Source organism: Cajanus cajan, chromosome 7 (assembly GCF_000230855.2).
Source record: "Cajanus cajan strain Asha chromosome 7, NIPB_CcT2T_4, whole genome shotgun sequence".
Taxonomy (NCBI): domain Eukaryota; kingdom Viridiplantae; phylum Streptophyta; class Magnoliopsida; order Fabales; family Fabaceae; genus Cajanus; species Cajanus cajan.
Genome location: NC_138523.1, coordinates 40,561,902 through 40,585,523, shown reverse-complemented (window position 1 = coordinate 40,585,523; position 23,622 = coordinate 40,561,902). Strand labels below are relative to the sequence as shown.

Below are 23,622 nucleotides of genomic sequence, written 5' to 3'. Positions count from 1 at the left end.
ATTTTTTTATAAGTTAAATTACGTTTTTGTATAAATTTATTTATATAAGTTTTCTCTTATTAATTTTTTTAAAATTTTATTTTTAAGATATAACTGTTATGTATGAGCTGGTTTTAGTTTATATAAAAACTTTTATCAATATTTTTTATTTTTCTCTTTTAAAAAATACTTATAAAGAAATTTATTAGGATAGGACCTATATTTATTGTTTTCTTGCACAAAAAGTAAAAAATTAGAAGAAAAATTAATTTTTATAAATGTTTTTGGACAAATTTTTAATTGCAAGAGTAGTTTAAAACAAATTTTTTTAATGATTTAAAAAGTTGAAAAACATTTTTTTTTCATCTTCTTACTCAGAGTTAGGACATACTCCATGTCATATTTAAATCATAAAAACATTCAAAATCTTTAAATAAAGTCATTAACCATTTTATATAAAAAAAAATTATGTCGATTTTTTTTTATTTTTCTCTTTTAAAAAGTATTTATACAAAAGCTTATTAGGATAGGACCTATACTCACTATTTTCTTTCACGAAAAGTAAAAAAATTGATGAGAAATTAGTTTTTATGATTGTTTGCGGACAAATTTTTAATTATAAAATTAGTTAAAAAAAATTATGGTTTAGAAAATTGAAAACTTTTTTTCTTCATCTTCTTACTTAGGAGTTAGGACATGTTTCATAACATATTTAAATCATAAAAACATACTTAAATATTTAAATAGTTGTTAACTATTTTATATTCTCAAAACTTAGCGTATAATTTTTTTAGGACCATATAAAAAAGAACACAATATGTATCTCTACTCGAACTTTTTTTCTTCATCTTCTTACTTAGGAGTTAGGACATGTTTCATAACATATTTAAATCATAAAAACATACTTAAATATTTAAATAGTTGTTAACTATTTTATATTCTCAAAACTTAGCGTATAATTTTTTTAGGACCATATAAAAAAGAACACAATATGTATCTCTACTCGTGAGAATGACACGAGGATGATATATGAGCAATTTTTTTCTCAAATTTGAACTACACATTTTATTTTTTTAGTATGATTGATTTAATGGTATTTTCATGTATCCAAATGTGAATAAAAATAAAATAAAAAAATAACAAATGGAAAAAAACTAGTTGAAATATTTCCACATCCTTGACTCTCCACAACATTCAACAAATAATAGTAAAAAGAATTTCATCCTTCTCCTTTAGCATGAGTTCTAAGCAACAAGATTGTATCAAAATTATTATTTATTGTTTTTGTTATTGTTTTGTGTGTGTGCATATATATATCCAAGTGAGGTCTAGCTTAGACTAAATATGTGCAAACTTGTGATAGTCATGAAGTACGGGGAGATAAACTCCTTCAATGGCCACACATGCACAATAAGCATTTAAAGAAAAATGTCGTTCAATCATACATAAGTTAGTAGGAAGGAACTATATGTAACACAAAAAAAGGAAGTGCCTGATATTTTCAAGAACTTTTAAAGTCTAAATCCAAGAGGCATTTTCAAATGTTCAACTCTAAATGGCACACCCTATAAACAATCATCGATAAGCAGTTTTGGTTGAACAACAACCTAATGTCAAGAGCTCCTAATGATTACATCATTAGAAGATGAATTCAACAAAAGACTGCTTACGTTTTGTTCAATAGTAAACGGGACATTTGTGTAAACACTTGATCCTAGTCCCAAGCAACATTCTTATAAATATCTCTTACTCGCATGTGAACATCATGCAGGTGGACATGGTCTACATGTTAAGAAATAAGGCCATCTGAGAGCCATTTGTCAAACCACAAAGAAATATTTATTGCCCAATCCTACTACAAAAGTGTGGTGCAAGAATATTAGTTGTCTTCATAAGAAACCGTCATGTATAAGATTGTCCCTAGTGAGTACTCACTTGGAGGACACTGCAAGAAATATATGGAAATATACATTTTTTAAAATGTGTCCTTCATGAGTTTTTTTTTTTAAATAAATGTGTTGTGGTGCAAAATTAATTAACTTAACTAAACAGATGTAATAATTATGTTTGAAAGATACCACAAGAAATATATGGAAATATACATTTTTTAAAGTTATCTTTTATGAGTTTTTTTTTTAATAAATGGCAGAGTTAATTAACTTAACTAAATAGACGTAATAATTATATGAGAACCATTTATTACAAGTTTTGTTTCTTGTTTTATTGTAACCTTATTTTTTACATTGAAATCTTTTATGTTTCCTGTCATCAAAATAAATCACTCACTAAATATATGTGACAATGAATTTATTTCACTTAAAGATGAAAAATTTATAATACTACATTGTGGGGGTTTAGTATTTTTGTAAGTATTGAGAGTGGTGGTGGTACAACTTTGGTTCCTAAAAACCTTCATCTTTCATTCTTCTTCCTATATTTCTCTAGTGCATGAGGATCATTGTTGTACTATGGATTTGAAGCTTGAAGTTGAGAATCATAGTGAGTTGGTGCAAAGATTTTGTTGTTCGGAGTTTGAGCCTTCCTTTTCTTCATTCTCAGTTGGCTTGGAGTCAAGGTAAGGGAATTTAGAACTTTAATTGTTATTATATTTTGAATTGCACGTGGTTGGATCATCGTCAAACATGTAATTGTGTGACTGATTTTTTGGATTTAAATGAATTATATGTTGTGAAGTTGGGGTTTCCAGGGAAGGTGAACACAAAATCTAAAGTTGTTGGTATCTTGTGGTTAAATACATGCATGTGGCATTTGAGTTGGTTTTCATGTTGTATATGATGTTAAGAATAATTTTGATGGGATGCATGAGTTTGATGGTTTTGATTTGATTTTGGAGTTCATGTATGAGTTTAGGGTGGTTTGAAACTCATTAGAGAAGTTGTTGAGGGATTCATGTTTATAATTTCATGTTTGGCGATCATCATAGACGTGACACGATGGTCACGGTCATGATTAGCATGGTCTGAGGTTGGAAAATGTTCTAAATTTGAGAACAACATTGGTTACAAGCATGACTTAATGTTCACAGTCGTGATCCTTGCAAGCCAAAGTCGAAAAACATGAGTAATAGCAAAACATAGCTCTCACGAGAATGACAAAATTGTCACCACTGTGATTGACTCGATAGCTCCTGTATGAATCAAAATAGTTGATGAGGTTCGCATGAAAGTTGTAGCCTTAGATGTTAGCTTTTCAATGATTTTGGAATCACCTAAAAAATAGGTTGCAGACTCGAGTTATGACTTTTTTAGTAAGCAAAGGTCAAGCTACCAAGATTAGTAAAAAAATGATACAAATTTTATAATTTTTAGTATAGTAGATGATAAAATTAATGTTTGAGGTATTCATAAGAGTTGTAGATAATCTTATTGTCTTTTCATATGAGACAAGGATGAGCTTGTTAGGCTTATTATAGCTCTATGTGGTATTTTATGTGAAAGTTGTCATTGTACGATAATTTATTTTGATAAGTTGTATGTTGATACATGTTGTATGATGGGTGAATTTGGTGAACATGAATAGAATACTTGTGTATATTGCTTGTTGTATGATATATGATGATGATAATAAGTATTGGTATGTTATATTTGTGTAGTTGAAATGGTGATGAACATTGATATGCTATGTATGATTAATATGATATAAATTGCATGGTTGGAGTGTTGAATAAACATTGGTATGCTATTATTGAATAAAATGTTAAGCATTGGTACGTTATACTTGGATGAATAGTTAAGCATTGATATGCTATAGTTTGATGAGTTGTTAAGCATTAATATGCTATATTTGATTGGTATGACGTGATCTCTATATGCATTAACCAAAGGTAATGTATACAAATGATGTATGTTGAGGTGTTAATGCCGAGAATGTTACAAACATTAAAACATGTTGGATTGACTTAGGATTAGAAAGGATGGTGTTGTTTAAAAAAATAAAGAACTTATATAGGGGACCTTGTTTTGGCGCTCTAGGAGGCCAGTTATTGAAAAATCCCTCATTGAATGAATTTTGTTAAGTTTCCTCTAAATCTTTAATCAATAAAGAGTAAAAGCATGAATTGAGGGTTACACCCCCTTAACTGCTTGTTGGAACTAAACTTTTTCTAATGTAAGTGGCAAAATCTAAGAAAATCATATTGTTGGGATTGGTAATCCAATTTGGTTGATGAGTTTATTATCGGGCTGATGGATCCATCTATTATCGAGATAATAAGGTTAATGGGTCTATCTATTATAAAAAAGATTGGGTTCATAAATCTATCTATTATAGAGATGATTGGTTGGTGAGTCTATCTATTATAGAGATAACCAAGTTGATATAGTAAGATTGAGTCACTTATACTACTCAAGTGCATTGGGAGATCTTTGTAGGTGAAATGTGTGACGATGCATTAGTTGTTGAATATACATATGATGTAGTGTGAGTTGTTATTATTGTTTATATGCATTGGATGAACATATTGTTATGTTATACGATTGTGGTAAATGTTTGATTACTTTGGTGTTTTAGCTTTCAAACATGGCGATTTGTTGTGGGAAGCAAATCCTATGGTGTGATTGCCTGGTTAACATAATGATGTCGATTATAGATATTTCTTCCCATACTTGCATGTTTTTAAAATCTAACTTATTCTTATTTGTTTTTATGTAGATAAATTGTGATGATCATACTTTGTATGAGAGTAAAAAAAAAATAGGTTGACAAAAGTGAGTAGTGGAGACCATGTGGTGGATGATGATACTTTTAGATGTTTTGAGTTATCCCCATGTAATAGTTGTGCTTGATCAATACTCAAGATTGTATAATATCTTTAAATTGGATGATTGTATATAGGTTATATACAATTGTAAAGTTGTTTTTAATTGTTTATAATTAATTATACACGTATTATAATATGTATATTTAATATTTCGAGTATAAATTTTTCAGTAAAAAATAATTTTTTTTCTGGTAATTGTAATATATAAGTGTAATGATCATGATGCACTGTTATAATATTAATATTTTTATGTGACAACATTTTCTTTATACTATTTTATTTAAATATATAGCGAAAACTATCTATTTTTTTTCCATCGTAACATTATCTAAAGAGTTTAATTTTTATTAATTTTCGGTATAAATCACTCTATATTGAAAGTCACAATAAATATAATTTTTAAAGTAACCATGACAATAGTCGGTTTACATGTTGTAATTACATTATTTATTCTTCTTTGAATGGCACATTAAACCAATTTAAAGTCAACCTTTAACAATGATCAATTTTGACCATGTCTGTTTTGCTTTAGTTTTAGAAAATAATTTATTTTTATTTAAAAAATCCATAAATTTGACGAAATTACTTTTCTTTTCCTAAATAAATGAGCTAATACATGGTAATAGGTTCACGTCAATATATAATTTTTTAATTTTAATTGTCTTTTATTTTCCATTAGAAATATCTCAATAATAAATATAATTTAATAATGAATAACATATTATAATCATTTATGAGATATCTTCAAAATAAGTAAAATACTTATCATTTCATTAAAAGTTTGTGTCTATTAATGAAAGGTGTAAGTATGAAAGGTTGTATATTTTTTGAAAACAGTAGTGCTATACATTTTGAATCAGAGTTTCTAATCAATGTTTCAAACTATTCAATCATTTACATTTGTACAATTTTTTAAATAAAATATTTTTTAATTTATTATTTTAAAGTTTTAAATATTTGAATGATTTTTCGACCAAAACTTTTCGAAAAATTTATCATTTCTATTTTGAAAATAAGTTTTTTTTTAATAAAAAGATGTGTCTCCTTATCAAAAGTATGGAATACGTACGTCTTTGAAGGTTATATCTTTTCACCAAAAGATATGTGAAATACTAATATTTACATACCCTAAATTGTCAATAAAACGTCCACGCTTAAGCATCAACCCTAACATCAATGCCACTTGAGTCAGGCCAACACTATATGGAGTCAAATTTTAAAAATATTTTTTCATTATTTTAAAAAGACATAATAATTATTACTATCGGCTATAATTGCCACTATTTTAAATTTAGTACAGACTGATCAGTGCTACTTAGGTGTTTTTTTTTACAGCTTTTATCAACTCATGCATGAGGATATATATATATATATATATATATATATATATATATATATATATATATATATATATATATATATATATATATATATATATTCAATATTTTCATGTACTATTTTATTTAAATACTATAGCCAAATTTGCCTAATATTTTATAACTACAACTAATGATTATTTCAATAATTTTACATTTTTTTCATTTTTAACATAAATAATTTTTATACACAACTTGCAAAGTAATATTAATACAAAAATCAATGAATTTACAATACAGCATAGTTTGTAATTGGATATAGAGCAAAATATCCATTTACACTATGTTTCTTAGAGTGGGAATATCAAAGAAATAGTGAGGAAAGAAGAGAAACAAGTGAGAGGAAATAATACGTATAATTTATTTTGATAGAAAATTGTCATGTGAAAAATTTACACGTGAAATCCGTGTTTACAAATTTCTCCAATAAAAGTAACACTGTTGTGAAACAATTATGATATAAAAATACTTTTTCGTATCTACCCCTTAATAATTGCATCTGTATTTTTCACCAACATATTCTCATTCCTCTTTGAAGGCTTTTCTCCCCTCCCCTCCTTCGTGGTCTCAATAGTTCCTATTTGCCTCATTTTAATTTTTACGTAGCCTCTCTTTTGGTTTGACATTCCCGTAAGTTTTCTTTTACGTTTTTTACATTTTTTTTTTTGCCATTTTTAGATGATATATAGTTGTGTGGTAGTGTTATATGTTTGTTTTAGATTTGTTCTATTTATGTTTTTATTAGGTGAAGTTATTTGTTTAATTTGTGTTCCAAAATTGGTATATTTTGACATGTTATTGGACATTCTTTGTTGGTCTTGATATATTTGAAGATATACCTTGATTACCTTTTTTTTATATTATTAAAATAACTGATTTTTTTCAAGATATGTTGTAAATTTATTTGAATAAAATGTAATTTTATTCAGATAATTGTTTTTATTTAAATAAATGACATTTTATTCAAATATAATGTTTTTTATTTGAATAAAATACTTCTATTTGATTAAGGAATTCATTTTATTCGAATAAGACTTTTTTATTTGAATGAGTTGGTTTATTTTACTACTTTATTGTTGTATTTTGATTTTTTTAATGGTAATTCTTTTTACAAATTAATAAATATTATGTTAAATATATTATTGAACTGAAGTTAATTAAATATGAAATTCAAATTAATTCTTTGATAATTTAATATATGGACATTTATTAATTACATAATTTAAATATTTTATATTTTTTAATTATTTAAATAAACATCTCAACTTCTAAGAAGAGGTAGTATTTGAATAAACTTGTTTACCACCACCCCTTGAAAGTGGTATTATTTGAATAAATTTTGTTATTTATATATTCTAATATACAATAATTTTAAATTTTTTTGGGAGGGATAAAATAGTAATTTTATTATTAATTACAATTTATCACGTATTTCTTCATTCAAATTAACCAACTTTATAATATTATTTATTTTTCATTTCTTATCTATTTCTCTCAAATTAAACAATTTTATTTTACTCTCTTTTTTTTCTTTTCACTTTATTTCTCATCTATTTTTTTTCTCACCACCAATTACAACATTAAGGTTTTACACTCTCAATGCATATACTATATACTCTTTTTTGAATGATCCATTTAAGGTTTTGATGTCAACCTTTTTTAAAATGTTAACTTTGCCCTTTAACTTTAATTTTATAAAAAATAATTACTTTATTTTCAAAAAAATTGTTAATTTCCAAAATAAATGAGTCAATTCACGTGGAATAGGTTCTTTACCTCAATTTATATTTTTAACAACAATCGTTTTTTTTTTTTTTGTATTTCCTATTAGAAAACATTTCAATAATAAATATAATTTTATAAAAAAAAGGTGTTAGAATGATTATGTGAAAGATTCTCAAAGTTAATGTTCCTGTGTTAGGAAACACACGTCAATTATCCTTGTTGTAACGGGTTGGATCTTAGGTCTCGGTCTTCTCGGTCTTCTCGTTCCTATCCGGGTAGTCCGATGTGGGGGGTGTGCCTGCAAAGACACTTCAACGCTCAAGTAAGTGCTCGGCGTAATAAATGCGGTAGTTGAAAGTTAGTTACGTACATCGTTGGGACTCTATTTATAGGACTTCTTATTGGGCCGTGATTAGGGACTGGGCCCCGGGAAATTAGGGGGCTAATCCAATGCATTACGTTAATTAAGCTCTTTGGAATCATCTTGGGGCCGACACATGGTTTTGGCCGAGCATACCGACGTACTCCGTTCGAATACTCGGGTGATCGGTATGTTAGGGTATTCGGTCAAGTGTTTGAGGGTATCCGGTCCAAGTGTTCGAGGGGTCGGGTGTTCGGCCCGAGTATTCGGAGGGTCGGGTGTTCGGCCCGAGTATTCGAGGGGTCGGGTATTCGGTCAGATCGGCCCCCATACGGTATACAACCCCCGTAGCGTTGAGGATGTGAAAGACGAAGACGGTAAGAACCGTGTGACATTCTGGTCGTCGCCGGAGAGGCAGGGGTGGTTTTGATAAGTCTCGGCATGACATAGCTTGGGTCAGGGCCTCGGGTGATTGAGACTTAGGCCGAGACCTCTGACCACGTGAGGGGGAGTTAGATCGATCCCTCTGACGCGTGAAGTGAATATCGTGATTCCATGCTGATAAACGTAGGCCGAGACCTCTGACATCACGTAAGAGAGATCTTAGGCCGAACCCTCTGACGCGTGGGAGAGAGTATCATGATCTCATGCGGAGATAAATATGGCCGAGGCCTCTGACATCACGCAAGTTTGATGTAGGCGAAGGTTTAGGGATGGGGATATGTCGAGGACCTCGATGGACGAAGTCTAAGCCGAGGTTCCAAGGCATTAGGTTTTGCGCCGAGGTCTCGGCGGATGTGCCCTGCCAGGTTAGCCCTAGCGGTTACGGGTCCAACGGTTACTAAATCTGGACCGTTGGATGACCTAAATCGAACGATTGGGATGTCGGGACGCCTTTTCACCTCCCCCATTCACCTTGCCTATAAATAGGGGGGGTTGCTGGTGAATTTACATGCTGTAAATTTTCCGACCGCTCTCGACTTCAGAAGTAATCGAGCAAACCGATCAAAGGTAAATTTTGTATTCTTTATTCTGCTTAATAAATGGACAAGGATTATTCCTCGGGTAGGACTTGCACATCTTCGGAGGCGTCGGGCCGTTCGTCTGATCGAGAGGAATCGGGTTCAAGTGAAATATCACGGTTGCCTCCCTTACAATGTGAAGTGGTATTTCCTTCCGATTTTGCCGAGCAGGAGGATAGTGGGGACGAAGTGATAGAAGTATCACCCCCGTTGACATTGGCCGTGGCCTTAGCACGAGCCACCGAGGTGGATGATAGGGGTTTCGGACGGGTCAACGAACAAAGTGTTCCGGCCAGGGTGACTCATGCCGAGGCGATCGAAGATGCTCTGGTAGTGGTTGGTGATGGTCGGGGCAAAGCCGTGGCCGTTCCGAGGACTCAGCCAAAGGTGAAGATTGATTACGGCACGGTGGAGATGGCCGGGTATGAATGGGTGGACGGAGAGGTCGGTGTGTACTTTTCAAAGTTGTCCGACCAAGAGTTGTTGGATACTTTCGTGTCTTTAGAGAAATGTTTTGGGAGCGGGGAGGACGAGTTCTCGTTGCTTGCCGAGGCGTGCGAGGACGATGGGCCGAACACCGATTTCGTGTTCTTGGAGCGGGGGTCCGATGAGGACGACTATTTCTACGCCTATATGTGTTGGTTTGAGGATCTTAGCGTGACATTGCCCTTCGATGATTTCCAGATGGGGGTCCTCCGTGCTTTGAACGTGGCGCCGACCCAGCTACACCCTAATGCTTGGGCAGCTATGCAAGCGTTCCGTAATCTGTGCTTATGCCTCGGTCTAACACCTCGACCCCTTGCCTTCCTCTATTATTACATTTGCCGGCCGAGCAAGCCGGTGAAATGGGTGTCGTTAGCTCGAGTGCCGAAGCGTGGATTTCTCCGAGCATTCACCTCCTCTTATAAGGGGTTTAAGAGTGGGTTCTTTAAGGTTCGTTGGGGTTCGGATCTGAGAAATTGCTTCTTCGACCGGGAGGACAATCCGTTATTCCCCTTCTATTGGATGAGGCAGCCGACGCGCTTCGAAGCTATACCTTTTTCCAAGCTCCCCGCCGAGGATAAAGAAATTGTGGAGCTTCTTAATAATTTGCCGAAGGGCCTACCTGTCCGAGGCCTTTTGGACGTATTCGAGACGTCTCACTTCGAGATCACCTTGCTAGGTATGTGTTTTAGGCTTCGGTAGTGTAGCAGTGTTTTGAATTGATGTTAAAACTTCTTTCGTTGCAGGACTGATGGCCGGAGGGGACCTCGACGTGACCGCCATGCTCGCCAAGAGAGCCAAGGATGCTAAGGCCAGTGGGAAGGTGCCACCGGCGAAGTCGGGACTAAGGATTGCGAGGGATAAGCCCTCGCCTATAATAATTCCCTTGGCCGACCAGAGAAAGAGGACCGGGACCTCTCGGCCACGTCAGACCGACCCGAACGTGGAAACCGATCAGCCGGGCACCTCCTCCAAGCGCCAAAAATAGATAACGCTGGAACAGTCCGGATGTGGGGGGTTTGCTATCCCGGCTGTTGTTGCAGGGTCAAATTTTTTGGCCCCGGCCGTCCAGTCTGAGAACTTGGTTAGCCCTGACCTCGCTACCGGAGGGGGGCTCCAGTACTTGGAGGGTATGTCTATGGAGGCCGAGTACAAGCTCTTTTGCGAGCTCGACGTGCGGACTTCGCTGGTAGCCAAGCACGTGATTATGAGGTCGGCGGTCTCGACTGAGCGGCTTCAGACCCGGTTGAAGGAGGCCGAGGCAACAGTGAAGGAGGCCTTGGCTGCAAATGCTAAAGTCACGGAGTCAGTCGACGAACTAAAGAGATCGGCCGATGGCTATAGGAGGGAGGCCGACGACTTGAAGTTGTCGGTGCAGAGGATGAAAGTTGAGGCCGCGGCTGCGGCGACTGAGATTGCTCGGTTGACTGAGGCGCATACCAAACTCAAAGCCGAGGCCACCGAAAAGATCCTCGAACAACATGATGCGGGATTCCATCAAGCGGTTCGATAAGCTCAGTACTTCTGCGAGATCCCGGTTGACTTTAACTTTGACGTCGGCCGAGATTTTTACGGGGGTAAGTACATCAGTTATGCCGAGTTCCCGAAGGGAGCCAGCCCTGATGACGAGGCTCCCCACCGAGGCATCTCTACGCATGCGCCGGTACCTCCGTCTACAGAGGAGGATGACCCAATTATAGACGTGGTAGGTGATGGTAATCCGGACGTCTCGGCCGCAGTGTAGGAACCGATTCTGGTAGAGTAGGTTTGCTTGCTTTTTGTAACCGGGCCGTTAATGCCTTTTTGTAACGGCCATTGGCGCCGGTAGATATATTTTTTGTAAGTAGCCGCTGTGGTCGGCAATACTTGTACTTAATTGAATGTTGACTTTCCGTGTTTACAAGTGTTCAATGATTATAAACCGAGTTGTGTGTGTGGCCGAGAGGTTAGATTTTGTGATTTATGACGGTGTTCGACGCGCGTTGTGTTTGTTTATACGAGTGTGTTCGGTTTCTGGGTCGTCGAAGCTTCGGCTTGTGTTCCTACGAGGATTGCTCGGGGTTTAGTACGTGTTGTGCGTAGTGCTCGGCCTGGGGCACGAGTGCGTTTTTCGTCGTCGACCGAACGTTGGTCGGTGTCGTCGCCGTCGATATGGCGCTCGGCCCAGGCACATCCTTAGCCGAGGAGGGTACTCGGGAGGGAAACCTGGGGTGCAAGTGCACGTTTCAAACTTGACCGAGGATTGCTCAGGGTTTGGTACGCGTTGTGCGTAGTGCTCGGCCTGGGGCACGAGTGCGTTTTTCGTCGTCGACTGAACGTTGGTCGGTGTCGTCGCCGTCGATATGGTGCTCGGCCCAGGCACATCCTTAGCCGAGGAGGGTACTCGGGAGGGAAACCTGGGGTGCGAGTGCACGTTTCAAACTTGACCGAGGATTGCTCGGGGTTTGGTACGCGTTGTGCGTAGTGCTCGGCCTGGGGCACAAGTGCGTTTTTCGTCGTCGACTGAACGTTGGTCGGTGTCGTCGCCGTCGATATGGTGCTCGACCCAGGCACATCCTTAGCCGAGGAGGGTACTCGGGAGGGAAACCTGGGGTACGAGTGCACGTTTCAAACTTGACCGAGGATTGCTCGGGGTTTGGTACGCGTTGTGCGTAGTGCTCGGCCTGGGGCACAAATGCGTTTTTCGTCGTCGACTGAACGTTGGTCGGTTTCACTGCTTTGATGCGTAGTGCTCGACCTGGGCATACAATGAAATTGCAAACGATATAATGATTTTGAAACTTTTATTAATGAAGTGCCTCGTTAAAAACCTCGCCGACCCAAAACCCTCCTTAGGGAAAAAAGAGTCGGCTAAGGAAAAGAGTGCACTGTTACATCAGCTGTAATACATTTTCAAATGAGAGGAATTCCAAGTTCTCGGAATTGGTTCTCCCGATAGGGGTTCCAGCTTGTACACTCCGTTATTCAGGTTGTGTCGGATTCGGAAAGGGCCGTCCCAATTTGGGGCGAGTTTCCCTTGTCTCGGATCTTTCCTTGCCTCGCCTGTGGCTCTCCAAATGAGATCGCCTTCGCGGAATTCTCTAGGTTTTACCCGGCTGTCAAATCTTCTTTTGTAACGTTGTTTGGTGGCCTCGGCCACAACTTGTGCTCGGTCTCGAATCTCTTCCACGCTATCCAGGTTTGCCCGAAGCTCGGCTTCGTTGTTCGACTCATCGTAGTGGGCTCGGCGGAATGAAGGTTCTCCAATTTCTACTGGGATCATTGCATCGGATCCATAGACTAGGCGAAAAGGAGTTTCTTGTGTGGTCGACTGGGGGGTGCATCGGTAAGCCCATAGCACTTCGGGTAACTGCTCGGCCCATGCCCCTTTTGCTTCTCCCAGGCGTTTCTTCAACTCTACCAAGATGACTTTGTTGGCCGACTCGGCCTGACCATTCGTTTGCGGGTGTTCGACCGAGGTGACCTTATGTTGTACGCCCAAGCCGTTCAGGAATTCATTTAGTTTCCGGTCAGTAAATTGAAGGCCGTTGTCGGTCACCAGAGTGTGCAGGACGCCAAACCGAGTAATGATGTTCCTCCATAGAAATTTCTGGACTTGATGAGCAGAAATGCATGCCAACGGCTCGGCTTCAATCCATTTGGTGAATAGGTCGACGGCAACAATGAGGAACTTGCATTGTCCCTTGGCAAGTGGGAATGGCCCGAGTATGTCGGCCCCCCACGTGGCGAACGGCCAGGCCGGGGGAATGCAATGTAACTGCTCGGCCGGTTGGTGGATCAAGTTGCCATGTTTCTGGCATGGCTGGCATCTCTTTATGAACGCTGCACAGTCGGTGTTCATGGTCGGCCAATAGTACCCGGCTCGTAGAAGTTTAGAGACGGTCGTCCTTGCCCCCGAATGTAGTCCGCATATACCCTCATGCACTTCTCTCGTCACATAGTCAGCCTCGGCGGGATTTAGGCACTTGAGTAGTGGGGTAGAGAAATCGCGTTTGTATAGCTGGCCGGCGATGACCACGTATCTACTGGCTTGGGTTCTTAATCGCTTGGCCTCGGCCGGCTCGGTGGGTGCGATTCTGCCGGTGAGGTATGCCTTTAGTTCGTCCCGCCAATCAGGGGGGTTGTCATGATCGGCTAGCTCGGCGTCCACATTTGCTACCATCTCGGCTTCGACGCTGGGGTGGTCGATCTCTTGTTGAATGATCGTTCTCAAGTGACCCGGCTTTTTGGTTGCGGCCAACCTAGCCAACTGGTCGGCCCGGGTATTGTCTTCGCGGGGGATGTGTTCGACCAGCACCTCCTGGAAATTCGCCTTCAATTTTTGATAGGCATGATAGTATCTCAACATCGTGTGGTCCTTTACTTGAAAATTTTCGCCCACTTGCTCGGCCACTACTTTGGAATCTGAGCGGCACTTGATTCTTGATGCACCCATGTCCTCGGCCAATCTCAATCCGGCCAATAGGGCCTCGTACTCGGCTTGGTTATTTGAAGCCTTGAACCGGAAGCGCAAAGATTGCTCTAAAGTTATCCCTCTCGGGCCTTCTAAGATGACCCCTGCCCCGCTCCCTTGGTTGTTTGAGGATCCGTCTACATGGAGGATCCACCACTGTTGTTCAAATTGGCCGTGAGGGTGAAGTTCGTTTATGAAGTCGGCCAAGCATTGGGCCTTGATCGGTCCCCTCGGCTTAAAGGTAATATCAAATTGCGAGAGTTCCATTGACCAAGCCATCATCCTTCCGGCGAGTTCGGGTTTGCTTAATACCTTAGCGATTGGACAGTCGGTATGCACGATAAGTCGGTGGCTTTGGAAGTAATGACGTAGGCGTCGGGAAGCATGTACTAAACTGAGTGCCACCTTTTCTAACAATTGGTATCGGGTTTCAGAATCTTGCAGCTATCGGCTGATAAAATATATAGGAGCCTGGGTGCCTTCCTTTTCTTGCACCAGAACCGAGCTGATCGCCTCCTCGGACACGGCCAAGTACACAAGTAGCGGACTCAGAGGATCAGGCTTCGTGAGGGTCGGCGGGGTTGCCAGGGTTGTCTTCAACGTCGCGAAGGCGGCTTCGCACTGTCCATCCCATGAGAAGGCCGAAGCCTTTCGCAGGAGCTTTGTCATCGGACTGATCTTGTCGCCTAGCCGTGGGAGGAATCGGGATAGGGCGACCAACCTTTCCGAAAGGCGCTGCAGTTCCTTGAGGTTGCTCGGGCTTCGCATGTCTAGCCCGGCCTGGCATCTGTCTCGGTTCGCTTCTATGCCTCTCGCGGATAGCATGAAACCTAGGAATTTGCCTCCTTTGACCCCGAAGGTGCACTTTTCGATGTTGAGTCTCATGTTGTGCTTGCGGAGCTCACCGAAGATTTCGGCTAAGTCGGCTAAGTGTCCGGACAGAGAGTTGGACTTGACTACCATATCATCCACGTATATTTCGATGTTTCGGCCGATTTGACCCTGAAACACCTTGTCCATCAACCTCTGGTAGGTCGCTCCGGCGTTCTTCAACCCAAACGGCATCACTTTATAACAAAAGTTGGCGCTCTCGGTTATGAACGTCGTCTTCTCCTCGTCGGCCAAGTGCATCCTTATTTGGTTGTAACCGGAATACGCATCCAAGAAGCTGAAAATTGAGTGTCCGGACGCTCCGTCAACTAGTCGGTCGATACAAGGGAGTGGGTAAGCATCCTTGGGGCAGGCCTTATTGAGGTCGGTATAGTCGGTGCACTTTCTCCACTTCCCATTGCTTTTTCTGACTAATACTACGTTGGCTAGCCAAGTCGTGTAAGTGACCTCTCTGATGAACTTTGCTTGCAACAATTTTTTCACCTCGGCATCGGCTGCCTTTCTCTTTTCGTCGCCCATTTTTCTTTTCTTCTGTGCGATCGACCAAGCGTCTCTACATACTGCTAGTCGGTGACACAGGAATCTAGGGTCTATTCCCGGCATATCCGACGCCTTCCATGCAAACAAGTCTCTATTGTCTTGAACCGCTCGCTTCACCTGGTTCGAATCATTTTCGTTCAGCTGAGATCCTATGTGTGAGACCTGTTCGGGTGTTTGCCCGAGTTGGAAAGGAACAAGGTCTTCGGCTGGCTCGATTCGATCCTCCTCACCCAGGAGTGGGTCGAGATCCAAGCCCTCTGTCATCTGTCTTATTACATTTACGCCTGACGTTGGCGGGGGGTCGGATACGGGACGGACCTTTAGGCTAGAGAGATAGCATTCTCTTGCTGTCTTCTGGTCGGCATGAACGGTTATTACCTGTCCATCTCTCGACGGGAACTTCATGCACAGATGAGGGGTCGAGACGATGGCTCGGAGTGCGTTGATGGAGGGTCGGCCGAGCAGGACATTGTAGGATGTGTTCGCATGCACAACGATGTAACGAATTTTGATTTCTCGGGAAGACTTTTGGTCGAAGCCGAAGCGAGTGTACAAGTCGATGCACCCCCTCGTCATTACTCTTTCACCAGAAAACCTACCAACGGTTCGTGATATGGTTCTAGGCTTTCTTCTGGAATTCCTAGTTGCACGAACGTGTTCCAATATAAGATGTCGGTCGAGCTCCCCTGATCGACTAACGTCTTCTTCACGATGCAGTTATGCATTTCGACCGAAATTACCATGGGATCGTCTTGTACAGGATCGGCGCCACGAAAATCTCGGTCAGTAAAAGTGATGGGTGGCATCTTTGGCATTCTTGGCTGGTTCACATTATTCACTGATCGGATAGCACGGAGGTGTCGCTTTCGTGCTGAAGAGGAGGAACCGCCTCCGGCGAAACCACCTGTTATTGTATTGATCACCTTCTGTGTTCGGTCATTGTCTTCCCTGGGACGCTGTGATCGGTCTCGGCGTTCAGCCGAACGGGATCGGCGGCGTCGGTCCCTCGGTGGACGAGCTTCGCGAAAATGCTCTCTTTCCCTTGACCCGCGGTCTTGGGAGGTGGTAAAGCTTTTGAGGTGACCCTGTTTGATGAGGTCCTCGATCTTGTCTTTCAATGCCGAACACTCTTCGGTGGAGTGCCCCCGGTTTCGGTGGAATCGGCAATTCTTTGCCTTGTCGGCTCTCGGGGGCGTGTTCGCTCTTTTCGGCATCGCCAGGATTTCTGACGCAAGAGCCTGCTCCATTACTTTGACCCTGCTTGTATTGAGGGGAGTATACGCTGTATAGCGGGGTCCTCTCGGAGGGCGGGTGTTTAGGGGTTCGGCGTTGGTCTTCCTCACTGGTTCTCGTCCGGGTTCTTTTCGGCTATAACCCTCCTCGGCTCTGGCCTGATTCCGGGTCTCTGCCAACTCCTCCATTTGCATGTATTTTTCTGCTCGGCGTCGGAGGTCATTAATATCCGACGGCGATTTTTTGCACAAACTGTTTACGAAGGGTCCGGGCCTGAGTGCCGTGCTCAGCCGGTCCATTGCCACGGCAGGGTTGAGGTCGCCGATTTCCATTGCGATTTTATTAAACCGGTCCATGAAAGTCCTCAGACTCTCTTTTTTCTCTTGACGAACCCCCGCTAAGGCTAGTGAGGTCGTCCTGTACGGCTTGCTCGTTGCGAACTGGAGAGTGAATTGGGAAGTCAGTTCGTTGAACGAGTCAATGGAAGAGCCCGGTAACCTTGTGAACCAAACCAGGGCCCTTCCTTTCAGAGACGTGGGGAATATTCGGCACAGAGCCGAGTCGTCTTGAGTGGAGAGAGTTGCTTGAGTCAAGAAAACATTCAAGTGCTCTTCTGGATCGGAGGATCCGTCGTACTTCTCAATTGGCATGCTCTTCCAATGGTCCAGCAGTGTTGCCTCCATGATTCTTCTGGAAAAAGGATGCCTTAGGGAGTGAACGGTGGTGTCGGCCTTGTTGGCTATCAAAGAAGTGACTGGGGTTCGGGTGACCTGGTCTGTTGGGGCGTGATAGGCGGACTCTTCCACGAGTGTGGGAGTGGACGGCACGTATGTTCGGTTCAGATGCCAGAGCTCGGCGTTCTGCCGGCGTAGCTCGGACAGCTCTCGGGCGTCGGCTTCTCTTTGCCTTTGGATGGTCGCCATTTCCTCGCGAAGTGCTCGCAAGTCGTCTTGAAAGTTCGGTTGAGTTTGACTGGTGTTCGGCTGGACTTGCTGTATCACAGGTTCCGGTTGGGTCCGAGGCATCCCGTACGGGTAGCGCTCTTGGTTGTTCATGACGGGGTTGGTTTCGGGGTTAGGAATTGGGTGTGTCGTTGTCGATTGTCCTTTGCGCGTTGTTACCATATCTCGGTCTCAGTCGTAGAGTAAAAAGGGGCTGAAAACGTCTCTCGTGCCCCACGGTGGGTGCCAAATGTTCCTGTGTTAGGAAACACACGTCAATTATCCTTGTTGTAACGGGTCGGATCTTAGGTCTCGGTCTTCTCGTTCCTATCCGGGTAGTCCGATGTGGGGGGTGTGCCTGTAAAGACACTCCAACGCTCAAGTAAGTGCTCGGCGTAATAAATGCGGTAGTTGAAAGTTAGTTACGTACCTCGTTGGGACTCTATTTATAGGACTTCTTATTGGGCCGTGATTAGGGACTGGGCCCCGGGAAATTAGGGGGCTAATCCAATGCATTACGTTAATTAAGCTCTTTGGAATCATCTTGGGGCCAACACATGGTTTTGGCCGAGCATACCGACGTACTCCGTTCGAATACTCGGGTGATCGGTATGTTAGGGTATTCGGTCAAGTGTTTGAGGGTATCCGGTCCAAGTGTTCGAGGGGTCGGGTGTTCGGCCCGAGTATTCGGAGGGTCGGGTGTTCAGCCCGAGTATTCGAGGGGTCGGGTATTCGGTCAGATCGGCCCCCATACGGTATAGTTAATGAAATGTATCATTTTATAAAACTGTGTTTTTATTCATGACAACGTAAAAGTATGAAAGGTTATATCTCTTTTTTAAAAATGTGAATTCTTCCGTGAAAATACGTGTATATTTATGAAAAAAAATGCAAATATAAATTGTTTTATCCTTTTATAAAAGTGGGTGTTCTTTTATGGAAGGATGAGTTTTCTCATCAAAACTCATGATACATATTTCTTTGAAGAGTTGTCTTTTCACTAAAAGGCATAAAATGTTATATTTAAATAAACCAGAATACTTATAAAAAAAATTATAACATTGTGAGAAACTATAATTTTTGCATTCAAATAACTTCTTTTCTTTTCTCATTTGCGCTCAAAAAGAATAAAAAAAAATGTTATTTTGTAAACTATCATTGATTGTAAGATCGATGACAAATATATAAATCATGTCAAGGGTCTCCATAATAAGGATATTCACCAACCGAACCAATTTAATGTCAACCACACCAACTAATCCAAAAAATTAAATAAAAAAAAATCGGAAAAAAATGCAAATTGAAAAACAAAAAAAAACTGTAAAAAAAAGTTTTTATTAGGTTTGATTTCTATAATGCATGTGAGAATCGACCCAATCCAAATTGCATTGAAATATTATACTATTAACATTAAAATTACTTTGTTGTCCATATTGATATACCTATTTGTAATGTATATAATTAGATGCTTTTGTCTAAACCTATTTCTTTTAGCAAGATAGTTGTAATCCCAATTTGTAATGTGCATTGTTATATTCTTATATCAACAAATTTCAATCCGGATATTGGTGCAAAGGCACCCAAAGTCACAAACGTACAAAAGTAAAGAATTGAATGATGTACACCTTTATTTATTTATTTTATTCAGTTTCTGGTCAAGCCATTGTTTTATAACTTACTTTAATATTTACCCTTTTAATTATTATATCTTTTTTTCTTTACTAGCTCACAATTGTAATATACTTGTGAATTTCACTTTCACAAAAAAATAATAATAATTGGGATTTCATGTGTAACACGCTAAGTTTTTAATTATTGATTTTTAGCAATAATTATGTATCTAGTGCTTAATGTATGTTGTGGAGCTTTGAGAGTTTAAAAACTCTCAAAAATCTAGTTAATTTTGAGGGTTTCTAGTTAGAGGTTCAATTGATCATAAAGAAGGGAAGTATATAAATTTTTTGTTGAGAACTGAATCTCATAAGTTAATGTTTTTTAAGACCTAGAGAGAAACTTCTAGAGAGAGACACTAATTTTTGAAGCTTTCTTCGTCTCTTATTCCTTCTAGGTTCCTTTAGTGTGTGAAGATCATTGCTAAGAATCAAGTTTGTGGTTTTGTGTGGAGCTTCCCCAAAACTCAGAGTTTTCTACTTCCTTTTTCCTCTTTTTCAAATTGATTGTGAGGTAAGAGAATCTAGACCACCTCTTGTAGTAAGTTGGAACTAAATGCATTGATTTGGTTGCAATTGCATGGGTGAATTGCATGATCTGGCTTGGGGTTGTTGGACCTTAGGATTTTGGTTTACAAGAGAAGAATTTAGTGGAATTGATATATATTTTGTTGCATGTGTGATTTGAACTTGGATTTGAGTTGTAGATGGGGTGTTTGTATGAAATGTTGTAATCCCATGTTTGTGTTGGTTGATTTTCAGGTGAATGAGACAATTTTTGTGATTTGCATTATGCAAAAATCACAGTCACACTATGCATGCCTTCGTGGTGCTATGTGCGGTTCCAACCAAATGTATTTGTTTCGTTCACATCATAGGATCGATGGCTCTAAATATGAGAAGAAAGACTCATCTTTGGTTTGAATGACAATCTTAGATCTCTCGAGTCATAAGTTTTATTGATAACAAACATAGGCATTTTTCTAGATAAATTTTTTTCAGATCATTCATTAAGGCATATGAGTTTAAGACAATTGCACTAAGATGATTAGTTATTTTGACATAAAAAGTCTAACAGACAAAATACTTCATTTGTAAGACATTTATTTTGAATTCATATCATTTATGATGTCTCATAACTAAATTAATTTATATGTACATGATTCCTTAACAGATTAAAGTAAAATAATTGGTACCCATAATAATAGAATCTTTTCATTAGAAAAAGATAAACAGATCCCTTAAATAAAAAATTTCTTAAAAAAAGTTGTTTTTCACTAACACACACATGACTCCACTCATTTGGTACCTTAAAGGTGATAATTAACTTCTTTTATCAGATAAGAAATGACAGTTTGGTGAATGAATTTAATGCAAATAATTAATACACCAACAAACATTTTTCTCCACAAGGAACAAACATTGAAGATCAACAAAGCAAATTTATGAGAGACACTCAAAGATTTGCAATGGTCATCTTCACTAAAGCACCTATATAAGAAAGTTTGAAGAATCATGGAAAAAATAGAACACACATGGTAAAAATTACGTTCGTTTTTTTCGTGTATAAACCTTGTACAAAAAACCCAATCATCTTTAACTTTGTGTTATTGCTTTAAACTTAGAGAAACTTGACCGTAAAAGAATACTAGGTTGTTTGAGCCTATAGAGACTTGTCTGTAAAATAATACTTTGTTATTTGAAGTCTAGAGATACTTTGTATTGAATAATACTTAAATAGTTGTTTGACAAGTTAAAATATACTTAAATTGTGCCAAAAACAGTCTATGAAACAATACTAGTATTTTGATAAAAAAAATAGTAGAATTTTGATCAAATTTGATCAAGAACTATAATCTTAGTTGTTAAGATAAATCAATATTAAATTAAATACTTTATATTCTTCTAATCTACTCTTTTATCTACACTTTTACAATTTTACTACTATTTCATTTTTTAAAAATAATGAATTTTTTGTTAACATTACTCAACCTCCTCTTTTGGTGTCTTTTTTTCTCTCCAAATATAATTTGAATCATTTCAAAATGTAGTGACGCAGATGTCTACAATGATTTCCAACAATTACGAACCCTCATCCCAAAAAATATCTCTGCATCAATGTTTAATTATGTTTCGAAGTTGAATTAAGTGTAGCAAAATTAATTTATGGCTCCACATATCAGTGTTCATGAATTGAGTTGTTCTAGTTATATTAATCATCACTACATATAGTGACAATCAGAGGCAACAAGGTTACGTGGAGAGAAAAGCCTCTCAAGTATAATGTAGAATGTTTGGGAATTTAAGGTTCTTTTGGTTTGGTTACCGCAAACTTTAGAGTGGTTAGAAGAAAGGGGAAGGTGATAATTTTAATCTCACCGGTTTATTTTAATTTAATGATTGAAATGCATATTTCTAATACTCGTATAAAAAACCTCTCATTCACTATATATATTCTCTCTCTATAACCTCTCATGGTGTATGTTGAATTATTAACATACTTTTTAAAAAAAATATATATATTTTAACAAACTTTATATATATTTAATAACTTATATTTATTTATTTTTAAGAAAAAATAAGTTAACAAGTTACACTAAGATATATTTTTTTTTTTATAAAAAATATACTTCAAAAATAAATATTGATTTTAACTTTTTTTTACAACATAAAACACAAAAAGCTATAAAATACTTAATTTTTAACATGATAAATAATATATTTTATTATAATATATATTAAGAAAATAATTGATATAAAAAATTTAGTAGGGACATGTGCCGCCACTTCATTGGAGCTACATCCGTCTCTGCCGTCATGCTTAACTATATTAATATAAAAATATTGAGTTTATTTAGTATTATATTTCTATATTTATTTGGACTATATAACAATGATACATTTTGTTTTTACATAAACAATGACACATTCTATCTGCATAGTATTATGGGTTGTAGTAATGTTACGTCACTCATTATTTACATAATGATGTATGATTAATTTAATATTAGTATCATATTATGAGAGCTTATAAGATCACACAAATAAATTAAAAAATATTAATTATTTGATTCTCGTGGTGTAAAAATTTCTCGAACTAGACACAATCATAGACTTAGGGTTCAGTAAACAAAATTAGTTTCTGAGCAGGACAAAAAGTATAACATATTAATTGGAATTTAGAACGGATAAAGAAAACCCAGTTAGACTTAATCTCACTGAAATTAAACTTGTAACGTATAAGCCCATAAGTGTTGGGTTAGTATGTGCAAAACAAAAAGGGAACACCAACTCTATAAGAAATACAAAAAGGCCCATAAGCTAGCACTGAGAGAGGTTCAAAGTATTCAATTTGTGTGAACTACGTGGAGATAGCACCACTAATTGTTCTACGCTATAAAAGTTCTGTAAACACTTAAATCACATATCATGCTCATTAGTATAGATCTTTAAAAGGGAAAATTTTGCTATGTATATGGTTTCTATCTATGGATGTGTACTATCAACTTTCAACTGTTTCATTCTGCTTTTGATTCGTTATGCGGGTGTTTGATTATGCCTTTCATCTAAGAGAGGACCATCACACCAGAAACAATTCTTTGTAATTCATGCATGGTGTTCTCACGTGAGATTGGATAAATGACAATCTCTCTGATGAGATTGGTGAACCTCCACTAGTTCGTAAGTTGGCCACTCCAAGATGGAGGTGATACCTGCAAAAGAAACTCTGGTACTTAAGTTAGTATTTGATAGTGTAGATGTCTCGTATACATAATAGACGTATCTTAATGATTTTAAGATTTTTACTTTCTATCAACACATTGGCAATTTTAGGGTTTTACCTCGTGATTGCAGCGTAGTGACAAGATTGTATTTTTATCTGTCTGATGACGTAGCCTCTTTGGGCCAATGTGATGTTCTGATGTCTATGTTTCGTGCAATAATGAGTTTATTGCATAATCAAGTTAATAAACCTTTAATCGAGTTTGACAACTTAATAAGGGACGAGTTCACAACTTGACTAGGCTAGTACACATAACTTTCTATTATACAATGTAATTTTAAAGAGCAATGTGCGTATTTAACATAATTCCAAATACAAACTACATATAAAAAACACATTAAACATTTACCTTACTTCTTAATTTTGCAAGACATTATCATATTA

The 23,622-nt window shown here is 38.4% G+C and overlaps 1 protein-coding gene across 1 annotated transcript; it reads right to left on the bottom strand.

The window, feature by feature from the left end:
- Window positions 1-16,185: 16,185 nt before the first annotated feature.
- Window positions 16,186-17,967, bottom strand: LOC145950019 (uncharacterized). The gene has a single exon (XM_083060931.1). The coding sequence runs from the start codon at window positions 17,965-17,967 to the stop codon at window positions 16,186-16,188; it is 1,782 nt and encodes a 593-aa protein (XP_082917057.1).
- Window positions 17,968-23,622: the final 5,655 nt, after the last annotated feature.

Excerpts from the sequence above, each read along its gene's own strand:
- LOC145950019 (XM_083060931.1), bottom strand. The coding sequence starts at position 17,967 with ATGGTAACAACGCGCAAAGGACAATCGACAACGACACACCCAATTCCT.